This window comes from Caloenas nicobarica, chromosome Z, assembly GCF_036013445.1.
Source record: "Caloenas nicobarica isolate bCalNic1 chromosome Z, bCalNic1.hap1, whole genome shotgun sequence".
Classification (NCBI taxonomy): Eukaryota; Metazoa; Chordata; class Aves; order Columbiformes; family Columbidae; genus Caloenas; species Caloenas nicobarica.
Window position 1 is genome coordinate 94,381,649 of NC_088284.1, and position 13,234 is coordinate 94,394,882.

Below are 13,234 nucleotides of genomic sequence, written 5' to 3' on the forward strand. Positions count from 1 at the left end.
CTGGGGTAACACCGGCTGCCTGGTGGTTGCTGATGGATCTCAGGAGACAGCAGAAGACTTAGAAGGAAGGTAGGAAGCCTGTCATGGTGCCTAGGGGTGAGGGCTGTGATGTAGACAGCACTTATCCCACCATACAGAATCACAGAACAGCTTGGGTTGGAAGGGACCTTCAAAGCTCATCCAGTCCAACCCCCCTGCAATGATCAGGGACATCTTCAACCAGATCAGGTTGCTCAGAGCCATGTCCAGCCCGGCCTTGAATGTCTCCAGGGATGGGGCATCCACCACCTCTCTGGGCAACCTGGGCCATTATTTTACCACCCTCATTGTAAGAAAAAATTTCCTCATGTCTAGCCTGAATCTCCCGTCTTTTAGTTTAAAACCATTACTGCTTTTCCTGTTGTAACCTGCCCTGCTAAAAAGTCTGTGCTTATCTTTCTTATAGGCTCCTAAGTACTGAAAGGTCACAATAAGGTCTCCCTGGAGCCTTCTCTTCTCCAGGCAGAACACCCCAACTCTCTTCTTTCCTATGGCCTGAGCTTAATCCATGTGGCTGCTGTATCTAGGGTATTCTCTCCAATATCTGCACTTCTGAGCTTGTCCTTGGTATCCCAGGCTCTGACCTCATTATTTGCTGGGATTTCATTATGGTCAGGAGTGTATCAGGATATGCACAGTAGTGTAATACTGTGACTTCAGCAAATGCCTTTTTTTTTTTTTTTTTTCCCCTGCTTTTGATAAAAGGTTGTATGTGACTGCTCTGGCTTGCTCTTGACTCTCCTGTTCAATGTCTTCTATTGGGAGTGGAGCTGCTCATTCATCCCCTAAATTATTCCCTGAAGGATGCTATTGCAAATACAACCGCATGTGCTGTTTTTGTAGAGGTCAAGGGAGGCTTATCAAAACCACATCTTAAAATAGGAAGGAGTCTCTTTTGGGCAACTAGGCCTTTGGTCTGTATCCAAAGCGATGATCAGGGCAGCGTTTTTAAAGACTTGGGTGCAAGGAGTTGTTTTAACATTGGCAGTTGCCCCATTCCTGTGATTAAATGCCTTTTGTTCTTATTCCATCTTGTATAACTGAAGTTGCTGCAGTGTGCCAGCTTTAAAAAGCCAAGTACCATTTCCCTGCATGGGAGCAGGGTTATAATGCCTGTATAAAGCTGAGGGGTTCCCAGCTCTGCCACAGAAGCGCCTTCAGGATGGACACCTGAGGGAAAATTTCATCTGTCTGGTGTTCTTAGAAAGCAGCCCATACCCCCAGGTAGCAGGAAAAGGCTCAGCTAAATCTGCTCTTCCTATTGTCTGTGTTGTCTGACTTTCCTAGTAATGCACAAGTTTGCATGAAAACATTATCTCTTCTTCCTTAAGAATTCATTATTTGTGCCTCTGCTTATTCCCCACATGAAGTCATAATCCTCTATTTACGATATCACAATGGGTTGCTGTGGAAATGATTACTAATATTAATAACCCAAAGAGGATGACATCAGGTAGGGAATTAGCAGAAAGGGCAGATGAATACTGATTTTTCTGTAATGCAGCAACAAAGAAAGGTTAGTGAAATCCAGAGAACAATTGACAACTTGCCCTTAAAAGTAAAAATTAAAAAATGAGACTTTGCTCCTTGGCCTTATAGAAAGGAAAAGTAGTCAATTTATAAAATTCTGTGCACTTTCCTGTAGCTCATTCGGATTTTCCATTACTGCATGAATTAGGGGTATAGAGCATCTCAAGAGGACACAGGTTTTCACTGAGTACCAGATGAACTGGTGCTTTAAAAAGTCAACTAGTTGTGTTTTTCCTTAATTAAAAGTTAGATGTTAGAATAAACACACTGCACTTAAGTGAGCGTCAGTACTGTTCAGTTTACATATATGCAGAAGAATCTCCTCATTTGAAAGATACGGACTCAAAAGTGTAAATTTATAGAATAGAGGCTGTTGTATCAGTATGTTTTATTTTATTTTTTTAGGGGTGAGGAAAGTGTCCCTTTCAATACATATTTGTCGTCACCAGTTAGGCTGTCAGCCACAGGAGCTGGGTCAGAGGCTGACTGAGAAGATGTCATTTGACTTGCGTAAATGGGGCCTCAGTTTCTGTGGCTTTGCTCCTTTTTTTTTGTTCAACTATTCTCTCCCTGGGTTCCTGTTCCTAAAGACAGGATGTTCGTCCTCTCACCTTCTTGACTGAAAGCAACAACATACGTCTGCCGCTTCCTTTTCCCCTCCTCAGGTCATGGTTTCCCTTTGCAGCATCCTTGGGCAGAGCTGGCAGGCAGATGACAGTGTGGCTGTGACACCAGGTGGTTCAGGAGAGCCAAGCAGCCCAGGTGGGCACGTCAATGGCATGTGGTGCCCATCACATCTGCAGTGATGCAAAAGGTGTCCTGCGCCAGGAAAAGCCGAGCAGCAGGGCGGGAGAAGTTGCTTAAAGAACTTTGCCTTCTGGAAAACATGACTGAGGGTGCAGCAGGGAGGAAAAGCCCAAAGCCCAGCTGCTGAGAGCATGGGTGGCAGGGGGAAAATAAAGTAGTGCTCTGGTTGTGTATGGGCTGAGAAATTTGCTTTAGTGACCACGGCAGGCTGGAGCATTGCTGGTTTCAAATAGATCTCAAATGCAGTTTGCATCCATAGAGTCTATGCTATCATGTCCTATGTCTCTAGCAGACTTTTCGGTACCTGACAAGAAGCCTTAGATCATTCTGCTGTGATTTATGCTCCTCAAAATGTCTGTCTTGTCCCCTTCCTAATGATTCTACCCTGCTCTCTCCCACCTGTCTGCATTTCGGGGGTGACAGTCCTGATAGATCATGACACTCAAGCAGTATCGCTGGCTTTTCCAGCTCTGCTCCTCTGTCCCCTCTGGTCAGCCTGGCCAGCTGTTTGTGGTCACAGTTGGCACTGCTGCATTTGAAGGAAACTCTGAGCAGCCTGGTTTGCCTGGCAGGCCGAGTCCCCACACCCAGGCGCGTAGCACCATGGCATCGCTCACCAGCCCTGCTCTGCCCTGCGCTTCCTTGTGTTGAACCCTAAAGCTGCTGCTTTCTCTCTCCAGCTCCAATTGTTTCTCCAAATATGAAGAAGCGAGGAAGGAGTTAATAGACAGAGACAGGGCAATAAAACAATGAATGAAATTCAGTGTAGGTAAGTGTGAAGTGATGTGCAGCAGGGACAGGGAGAACAACAGTACAAACATCACATACAAAATAATGTGCTCTGACTGATCATTGCCACAGAAATAACATCTTGGGCTTGTTGAAGTTGCTAGTTCAGCTGAAAAACAAATGGAGAATATCATTATGACACTGTTTAAAGCTGTGGTGCATCTGCATGTTGGCTGTTGTGTGTACTTTGCATGCACAATCCCTCTGTTCCAAAAAAGGTAGAGTAGAACTGGAAAGATTTGGAGAAGTGCAATAGGGATGAACAGATACCTGGAACAGCTTGCCTAAGGAGACAAATTAAGCAAGTTATAACTAGAACCTGGAAAAGTGACAACTAAGTTGAGATCATAGATGCCTGTAAAATCAGGAATGATATGTAAAAGACAATCGGGGATCAATTATTCGCTGTCGCTTCTAGTGCAAGGACCAGAGGAGCTCTAAAGCTTCATCTAAACTCTGAAGCTACCTTGCTTACAGGTTCACAGGTGAACTGGATGGACTCCTGGAGCACTGCTGTGGGTGACGTTGCGCTGTATGACAGCTGATGAGTTGAGGTTCCCGGGAACCGCACACCAAATCTCAGTTGTCTCCAGTTTCCTGTCTTAGGATTAAGTGGGATATTGTCACCTCTCACGTGGGCTGGAGACCCCCATCATGCAGCACTGAAAAAGGAGCTCTTCCAGGTTCTGCAAGCATTAAAAAATGGCAGGTGTGGTAATCAGCAGTATTTTCCAGGCAGCAAGCAATAGTTTACCTTGCTCTCAGTCCTCCCTCCAGATGGCAATGTACGGGCCAGGTGCCTGTCCTCACCTTGTGCTTTACATGTGTAAGGGCACAAGCCTGACGCTGTCCCCAGACAGGTGGTCCTTCCTCCAAGCAGAAGAGAAGCATGCTGTCCTCCCAAACTCCCAGCCAGCTTGGGGGGACGTGGCTGCATAATGCTGAGTTATTCTTCTCATCCGTGTTAGTTACCCTGTATCACAAAAATACTTTGTTTTCATTGTTGTAGGCAAAATCTTGATGTAGCATAATCTTTTCTCACAATTTTCAGTCTTTTGGATTAAAATATTCCAATTTGCTCTATACCCCAGGCCAGATGTCACTTAAGCATCAGCGTAAAACAGACCAAACTTTAATTTGCTTGGAAATAAGGAAGAGAGATGGAATGGAAAAAATACCTTAAATAGTTCTAAGTGAATAGTTTTGTTTTCAGAATACTGTGGCTTGAAGGGTTTAGGAACGGGTATCTGAAATCTGATGAGGGAATGACCCTGCGGGTGCAGCTTTACATGCATTTGACTTGGCCTTAGGTTTGATTTTTCTTCTAAATTTTGGGGGCCAGGTGAGCAGGGGCTAATCAAAACAGAAGTCAGACCCCGAAAATCTGCGCCTTTGCTTCTCTGTTGGCATGACATGGGCATTTTTCTGTGCAGTGTTCATTGCCCCGCTAGCAAGAGGAACATTCTCTGTGTGTTTGGTATTGCCTGTGTGGTGTTGGAGATATGAAGGCGTGTTGCAGGTGCGGTGGGTTTGGTCACTGTCTGGGTGGGAATAGTCCTGGGTGGCAGTGGGGCTCAGACCGGGGCCTTCCTCAGGGAGGGGGAACATTTGTAACTAGGCTTGGCTTGTCTTAAAAATGCATGTGGTCATCTTAACTTTTGTCAGTAATAATAGGCCCTAAACGCGTACACATTTTTCCTTCGTGCATAATGCTGCTTCATATTTAGGATTATTTAGCTTATCCATTACCTCAGTTGTCTGAGGACACACTGTAAAAAAGCTATAGAAAAGGCATTTTAGGCTATGCGAATGACTTCAACATAAGGAAAGCATGACTAAGGGCTGAGAGAATGCGCAATGAAAATTACCCTCTTCAGGCTGAAGAAAATTCCCAGAAAAACTAGGCATGCAGGAAATGCCTGGCTCTTAACATAGCTGGTCCTACAACGTTTGTGGGCAGAAAGCCAGGCCTCCACAAATGCATTGTGAGAGAGCTATAGTCTTTGTAAACTTGTCATTTCCCAAAAAATATATAGCTTTGAGGTGTGTCTGATAGAAAATACAATCAAAGGATTTTTTTTGTCTCTTCCTCTGCCGTGGACAGGCACATGTGCTCAATGACTTTACATAGTACAAATATAGAAAACCCCACGGGTCTTTAAAATAACCTGATTGCGTCATATCGGTGCATTTCTGCTGCATCCAAAGCCTCCCTATGGGCAGGTTTGGGCTGTTATTGCCGGGGTGCTCTCTCAAGAAAGTGGTTTTTGAAATTTTAGTTCGACATGCAGGCATAGTTGTAAGAGCGATGAAAGCTTGCAAATATGATTCCCTTCTCATCTAAGAGCTCAGGAAGAGGGTAGTCTCGTATTGTCAAACCTCCAGTTACTAATAAATGATTTCTTGCGGAGCCGTTCGAGCCAGCTGAGAGCCCGATTCCCCCTGCCACAGCTGCGCACTCAGACTACTGTGCTGCTGCATCTCGCTTTCCCGCTCATTTTTTTCTCATTTGTTTCTGAATTAATTCAGCCACCACTTCTGTGCTTTTTAGCCTTGAAAACAATCCTCCTAACGTGTCCTCGCCATCCTCTCCCAGGCTTCCTGGAGCTGGTTCCTGAGGCGCAGGCAGAGCCCTGACACTTGTTCATTTCTGCTGCTCTTCTCAGTTCAGCATTTTGCAGAAGCAAATGAATGGCAGATGTGTCCATACTCTTCTGCTTAAGAATTCATTTGTAATTTCATATGGAAATGTTTCAGAGTGATTCACAGTGTTTTTCTGATGAATGAGCTGTTTCTACAGAAAACCTACAATATCAGATTCTGTTTCCAGCAAGGACTAGAGAAAACACAACTGTTTGGGAGCTGAGTAAAATCCAGGTGTGGTGGCTTTTCCTCTACTGATACGTGTGTATCAGTGCAGATTTAATAAATATGTTTCCTTAATCAAGACTTATAAAGATTAGGTAAGGAAGAAAAGAGATGCTGCAGGTAAGAGAATGGGTCTGCTGGCTCTGTTTACTGGGGAGAAGAGTGGCACTGGGTGCAGACATGTCACCTACTGCTAGATGTCTGCAACATCAGGGAAATTGGAATAAAATGCATCTTGGCAACATAACAGAAACAAAATTATAGATAGGAAAGTTGACCATGATAAGCACAGTAATAAAAATACATCTGGTAAAGTAAAGGTGCAAGGATTTTTTCCCCAGAAAAACACACTAACCTTTTATGGAGGTAGATGTGACCTTGGAAACTGGGGAGAGTTTCATAACTTCAGAAGGAACAAGAAATGACAATCTGATAACACTTCCTCAAGAATGCACGGCATTCTTCGCTGTGAGTTTCACGTTCTCCGTGGGATGCAGATGACTCAGGCTACGACGTGAAAAATGTGTCCAGACCTATAAAGGAATTACTTAGTGTAGGTGTGTGCAAGCGTGAGTTGCTTTGTTGCTTCCCAGTATGTTGTAGGTACTTGTTGGAATTCAGTTCTATATAGCATTTTTTTATGAATGAGAAGTAGTACAAATGAATGACCTTCCAAATAATTTAATGATAAACTTAACTGTGCCTAAAATTAAAGTCTGCTCTCTGCTGTGTGATGTAAATCTGTGGGGTTTCCCTGAGAAAAGGGAATTTATTTTAAAAAGTTTGTTAACAGAATACCAGTTTATTTTAAAGATAAAATTAGTGTGATTTTCAAGCTGAAAAAACCCTTTCTTTCTGTTTGCATCTTTGCAATGTATGTGGGAACACAGCGGGGGCTAGGAGAGAAACTGAAACACTTGCATTTGCTTAGACTTTCAGTAGGACCAATGTTTTTGACTTTGAGCTGTGTTCACTTCTGTGTTAGTCTCAGTCTCTGTCAGGGTGAAGCTGATGTGAAGTTGGAACGGTACAATGGGAAGTTGGGCTATTCCCATCTTTATTAAAAAGTTGAGCCTGATCCAAAACACGGGATCTCGGGCTTCTCATGCGCTGACAGTCTGTCTCTGAAATTCCAGCCAGGATCCAAATTTGTGTATGAGCCCTGTATTTATAGACCTAACCTCTGAAACCCACCAGCTCTTCTGTTCTGAGGAGGTGATTGTGTTGTCCCCTTGGGAACGTGGATTAGCCCAGACGTGCCTCCTGACTCCCCCGCACAGGTGCCCAGTGAAAGAGTAACTGCTTGGGAAGCAGAAAGGAGGTCCTTGAAAAGCATTGAGATTGGGCTGATATCCAAGCTGGGAACTGTTCCTGTCCTGTTTGTGTTAATTTATGCTCATTTTATAAATATTGACTGATGGCTGCTTTTTTTGAGGGTGCTGAGTACCTATAGTTTCCATCAATGTGAGCAGGAATTTTGCATACTCAATGTACATTCCTTGAGGAAAAGACTGCATGGAGGATGCTTACTGAGTGCCCTGCTTAATCCTCCTGCTTGCAGGCACCATTTCACAAGGTTTTCTACTGCTCGTTTCAGTTAGGTTTAGTAGATTCTTCCTTGAAGGGCAGAGATAAAGAGATCTTACTTGCTGCATAGCAAAAATGGCCATTGGCTGACCTGGCAATCACAATTAGCTATTTTTTGCAGTCTGTTCTGCCATTTGTTTGGGGCTGCTAATGTGTTTGGTCTCAACAGCTGCACTTTGTCTCCCAACAGACCATGCAGCAGATGAGTGACCACCGCTACGACAAGCTGACGGTGCCCGATGATGCCGCAGCAAACTGCATCTACTTAAACATTCCCAGCAAAGGGCATGTCCTGCTGCACCGAGCCCCTGAGGAGTACCCGGAGAGTGCAAAGGTGAGAGGGGCCTGGGAGACCCCCAGCATCTCAGCCTTGCCAGGAAGTCAGTGGGAATTGAAATCAGATGCTGTCCAGAACGGGCTGTTGTGTCCCATCATGAAAATACCAGCTGGTGAAAGGTGGGAGGCCTGGGTTCTGTTCTCAGCTCCACTGCTGATTTAATAACTCTGTCTCTTGTGCCCCTGGTGCTGCTTCTGCGTAACTGGACATAGCAGCAGTTCTTCTCACTGCAGTATCAATGTGCATGAGTCCCATAGCCAGAAGGCCATGTATACTTTAAATGTTAGGATTAATTACAAATGACGAGATGGCTTAGCACCCACTGATAAATCCATGCCTGCACATTCTATAAATACTTAGAGAAAAGAGAAAGTAGAAAGGCCTGAAGTGTAACGATTTCTGTTCTGTTTTCTTTCCTAAACAGGTATTTGAAAAACTGAAGGACCACATGCTGATCCCAATAGCCAACACAGAACTGGAGAAAGTAGATGGGGCACTCACCTGTTGCTCTGTGCTTATTAACAAAAGTTCAGAATTATGAGTTTACAGAGTCCCTCCCTTGTAACTGGCAATAATGTTACACACAAGGTAGACGAATCTGTACCCACACTTTTATTGTTTTTATTGACAATCTACTGTACCACTGTGCTACTAACCCGTTTACAAACTTTTTGCTTTGTGTATTTTTATTATGTCCTTGCAGATGGTATTTAAGGTGGACGTACAGTTTCTTGGGGGGCACATAACTCTGAAGTATGTTAGTCCCGTGGGCTAGCAGAAGACAATTATAATGCCTAACCCCTAGCTTTAGTGATTTAACATATCTGTGTGAAAATTTTATGAAAACCAACTAATTCTCAATATTTCAAGCACCTGTCTTTCACTTCCATTCTCCTGTCTTTTTTCTCTTGCTTCCTTGCTCTGCATCTTTTTTCCCTTCCTTGGTCCTCTCTACTTACAGTGATTCAAGGTATTGGGTGGACTGAAGAAAACTTGGTGAGCTTATGAACTTGGTACGCTGTGTGGTAGGGAAGCTTTCCGCACACTGGCTGGATCAGTGGGCAACGGGCTGTGCTCACTGTCTCAGCCGTATCGTGTTGCTGCTGCTGGGCAGAGTTGTGGCTGGAGTTGGTTTCAGATGCCAGGTAGCACCTTTGGAAAAAGCTTCCTCCAATGGGAGCGTTCAAGGGCAATGTCTGCCTGGGAAACTTGAAAAACAAAAGGAGAGAATAGTGAAGCCACACAAGATGCATGCTGAAAGCTTGGGTCACAGTTTGCTGCTAATGCTGTGACTTTCAATTTGGCAAGAATGGAACAGGAGTTTTTTAAAAAGGCCAGATCCAAGGGAGTACCCAGACCACAAAAATGAAAAACTGAGATGCTTTTGGAAAAGTTAAACTTACAAAAGTAATGGGGTCTTTTAATGATTTTTTTTTTTTAACTTCTGTCCCTACTTTCTGTTTTATCCTCTCTTTTGGAGGCCACTTACTAGCAAAATTCAAAAGAAATGGGTGATAGGAGGAGTTGAAGGACAGCTATTCCTGGATTATGTTCATGAATAAGGGAAGCTATTTTTTCCTGAAATACTGGCATTTGTATTTTATATGCCCTTGGGTTAGTTTTCCTTGGAACAATAACTTTTTTTTAAATTGCATGAATATTTACTGTGGTATTCAGTTAAAACAAATACAATTTTTGTAGCAAATTCCATAACATGTTTACCCACTGAGTCATACTTTTTTTTTTCCACCACAGTAAAGTGAAGCATACCCCATTGTATTCACATGCTTCTTGTTAAATCATTTGTAAACTAAGGATGGAGAAATTCCCAAACAGAGGCAGTAGTGGGAACTCTCCAGAGACTGACAAATAGCCTGAACATGTTATCAACTTCCTAGACGTCTCCTCCACCTTTCCTGAACCACTTGTGGCGTGTTGCTAAGGTACAGTAAGAAGCGAGCAGGGGTAGCTCGGACAGTGTTGTCTGCAGGAAAGCAAACAGCAGTCACGGAGCACACACTGGGACATCCTCTGGAAACCTGCATGCTTCTCTGCGCACTCATCGGGGAGGAAGCACAAGTACTCATACCCGTAGGTACTCCTCAGCTTATCTCTCACCTCATCGCAGTGGCCAATGAGGTGGAAACCTCGTGATGACATGAGGGAGAGCACAATGATGAGCAAATGTAATGTATGTAGAAAGAGAGCATGTCCCAAAGGAAACCTTCTGCCAGACAGACAGCAAGTGCTGTTTTTATGGCTGTGTGCTGTCCCAAAGGGTTCTCCTAATGCTTCCTCTTTGTCTCCTCCATCCCCATGTGCCATCACTTAAGCCTGACTCAGGTGAGCAGGCTCTAATGATGTAAACATTGCAGTGGGGAATCTCTTTTTCTGCCTTCCCTTAGTGCTTTTTAAATATCTGATAAAGCATCTTGCATTTTAAAATGACTTGACATTAAAAAAAGATTTTGTGCCAAAAAGTGACCCTGCAGTATTTAACTGTGACCTTAGAGGCAAGACGTACTCTGTTAAAAACCTGTGCAGCGTGGGAGCTGTTGTACAAAGCCAGAACAGGATCCCCTCCAACCTGCCCCTGGCCCCCATCTGTGTTGTTCATCCCCTCTCCCCTTCTCTCGCAAGGGAGCCAGAGCATCGAGCTGCACTAGGACAGCATTAGGCTTTGGGATTTCTATTCAATTTATCTCTCAAACTTTCTGTTGGGTGTGTGGGTGGGTTTTTTCCTCCTCTTCCACCATCTCTCACCTTGAACTTGTTTCTCTCTTCCTTGGACTCTCGTTTCTAGTTTATGGCACGATGAGCACATTTCTCTTTCAACCTCAAGTGATTTTACATCTGTTGCCTCATTTCTCCTACTTGAGTTTTCTTTTTTCTGTGCTCCTTCCTCCACAGTCCACAGTGGACTATCATAAATTCACTCCCTCCTTGAGTAGGTGTGAGGAGGAGAAACTGAGGGGTCTGCTTTGGCTCTGAGCAAGTTCTTTTGAGCTGGAAGGATGACTGTCAACAGGAGCTATAGACCCAGAGAGTGGCAAGGGTGAGTCCTCCTCTTTAGGATTACTCCAGCAAAGGGAAACATTTGTGGTGGACGTTGTTGAGATCTTGTGTCCCTGAAAGCAATAGAATAGGTGACAATGAATTCCCCTGGCTCCCCAAGGGAGGGAGAGGGGGAGCTGGGATCTCAGAGCTGAGAAATACCTGCATTGACAGAGAGGCTGGTCTTTCACCTGTTGCCATCTAGATTTCCTTGCCTTCAAGGCTGCATTTTGCTATGCAGAAAGAGCAAAGGAGTGGCTGAGGGACCCGAAGTCCCTCAGATGATATTTTCAAGTTGTATTCAAACTGTCAAACTTCAGACGCAGAATTTAGGTGCTCTAAATCACACCTGCTTTCTCTCTGTTGGCCTTAGTAGGTATCCCATCTCCTAACATAGATGCTCTAAATCACATCTTAGCCTGATGCCAAAAGTTAACTAAGCTGGCTAGTGGGATTGCCCTCACCTCTTTGCCTTTAGCCTTATTTTTTATTCTGGCATTATAAAGCAAAAACATTAAGAGCACTTCAGTTAGCACATTTGCAGTATGGTACTAAGAACTAAAATCATGCCAAATCCTTCTTGGTTTTGGTGTTGCTGTTTTTTCTGTTGCCCAAACGAAGAATTCAGTTATAAGGACATTTCTGCTGTGATACATATGCATCTAATGGGCATCCTGTACATCTTGTCACCCGAACATTTCTCAGATGCCTGATATAAATCATCATCCTTGATTAACATAAATAATAAAATCCCAAACCAAAAAAAGGAGGTGAGACACTGAGCACTAATAGCTGCCCACATAAAACACTCGATAACAACTGTCAAGCTATATGACATAACAGGCCAGCACAGAAGTTCTTGTGGTTAATAGCTCAGCAATGGGGCTTGAATTACTCATCGAAGGTTTTTTTCCTTTGAGCAATCAGTTTATCTCAGTTCAAATGAAAGAGCTACAATGTGCATTATAGATCTTTCATGGATGTTCTCTTCACCAAGAGTTTAGGGCGAGCTGTGATATGTGGGTTTCTTTCTTCACTAGAATGTGAATACAGTGTCTCTGCAACAAAAATGTGAATGCATACTGTACCTTACAAGATAAACTTGAATTCTTCCATTTCTGCATTTTTTGTCCTCTCCATGCTAATACACTCCTTTTCGATCTTAAATAGATGCCACTGTATGAAGCTATGCTCTGATTTTTTTGTGTGTGTGTGTGATTTCCATGTGATAGATACAGAGCTCATAGGCAACACTATGTCCAGTTTTAAAACCAAAAGGTCAGTGCACAGAATGCTGTTTGTTCACAGGAGGATGAAATATGGGGGAAAAAATGAGCATTTGATTTCATTCAGCTTCTTATACGTTATACCAATGAAGTCAGAGCCAAATTACCTTGATAAAAACCAGTAACATTCATATGGAACCATCTGGGGAAAATAATTTAAGCTTCTCTATTTTTGCTTTTGTCAATAAGGAAGCTGAAAAGATAAGACTGCTTAAAGAGTGGTATTTGTTAAGTGATTGTGAACAAAGTATCATGGGACCTCATGTATTTTCTGAAAAGTTTTAACTGGAGGTATGATGTAACTTGTATAGAGTTGCATGTGAATCGTGTTAGTTACTGTTTACATTGTATTGTTCTGCAGTGCACAAATATGACTACTGAACACAGAGGTGTTACATTTCATTAAACTTAAAATCTTGTTGCAGTATGTAGTTCCTCACTTTCTGTGCCAAAAACATCAATACATTCCATAATCTGTTCTAATAGAGGTTTGCACTTTGATTTTTTTTTTTCTGGTGACTCTTGCAGTTTCAATACTATATATCCCCATCATGAAGGAATAAAGTGTCAGTTGTACTGTGCACTGTGTAGTTTTTGCCTCTCGTTTTGAAACTGAAAGCATATACACTTAATACTGTTCATGCCATCTTTTTATATGGAAGCTTATTACATGCCTAGAAATAAAGCCAATTATAGACACTAGTACTAAAACCTCTAAGCCTGTTGGAAGAACTCTTGACTCTTTAAAAACAAGTGGTTATTTTAGACTCTACATTTAAGAATAATGTATGGAAGGGGGATATTGCCTATGTGTTCTGGATACAATAGTTGTGACTAAATTCTGTTGTTGTCCAAGATAACTGAACAGATGTTGCTGTAGCATAGTATTGTCTGTGTAGCTCCTGTATTTACTGTCAGTTACAAAAGGTGCAACTAC

At 43.1% G+C, this 13,234-nt stretch overlaps 1 protein-coding gene across 1 annotated transcript in view; it reads left to right on the forward strand.

Annotated features, from left to right (window-relative positions):
* DDAH1 (dimethylarginine dimethylaminohydrolase 1) overlaps positions 1-12,848 on the forward strand; it is a 59,787-nt gene extending 46,939 nt beyond the window's left edge. Inside the window, exons 5-6 of the mRNA XM_065657684.1 lie at positions 7,811-7,954; positions 8,382-12,848. Of these exons, the coding sequence (XP_065513756.1) occupies positions 7,811-7,954; positions 8,382-8,498 (261 nt within the window). The 3' untranslated portion in view covers positions 8,499-12,848. The remainder of the gene's footprint in view (positions 1-7,810; positions 7,955-8,381) is intronic.
* Positions 12,849-13,234: the final 386 nt, after the last annotated feature.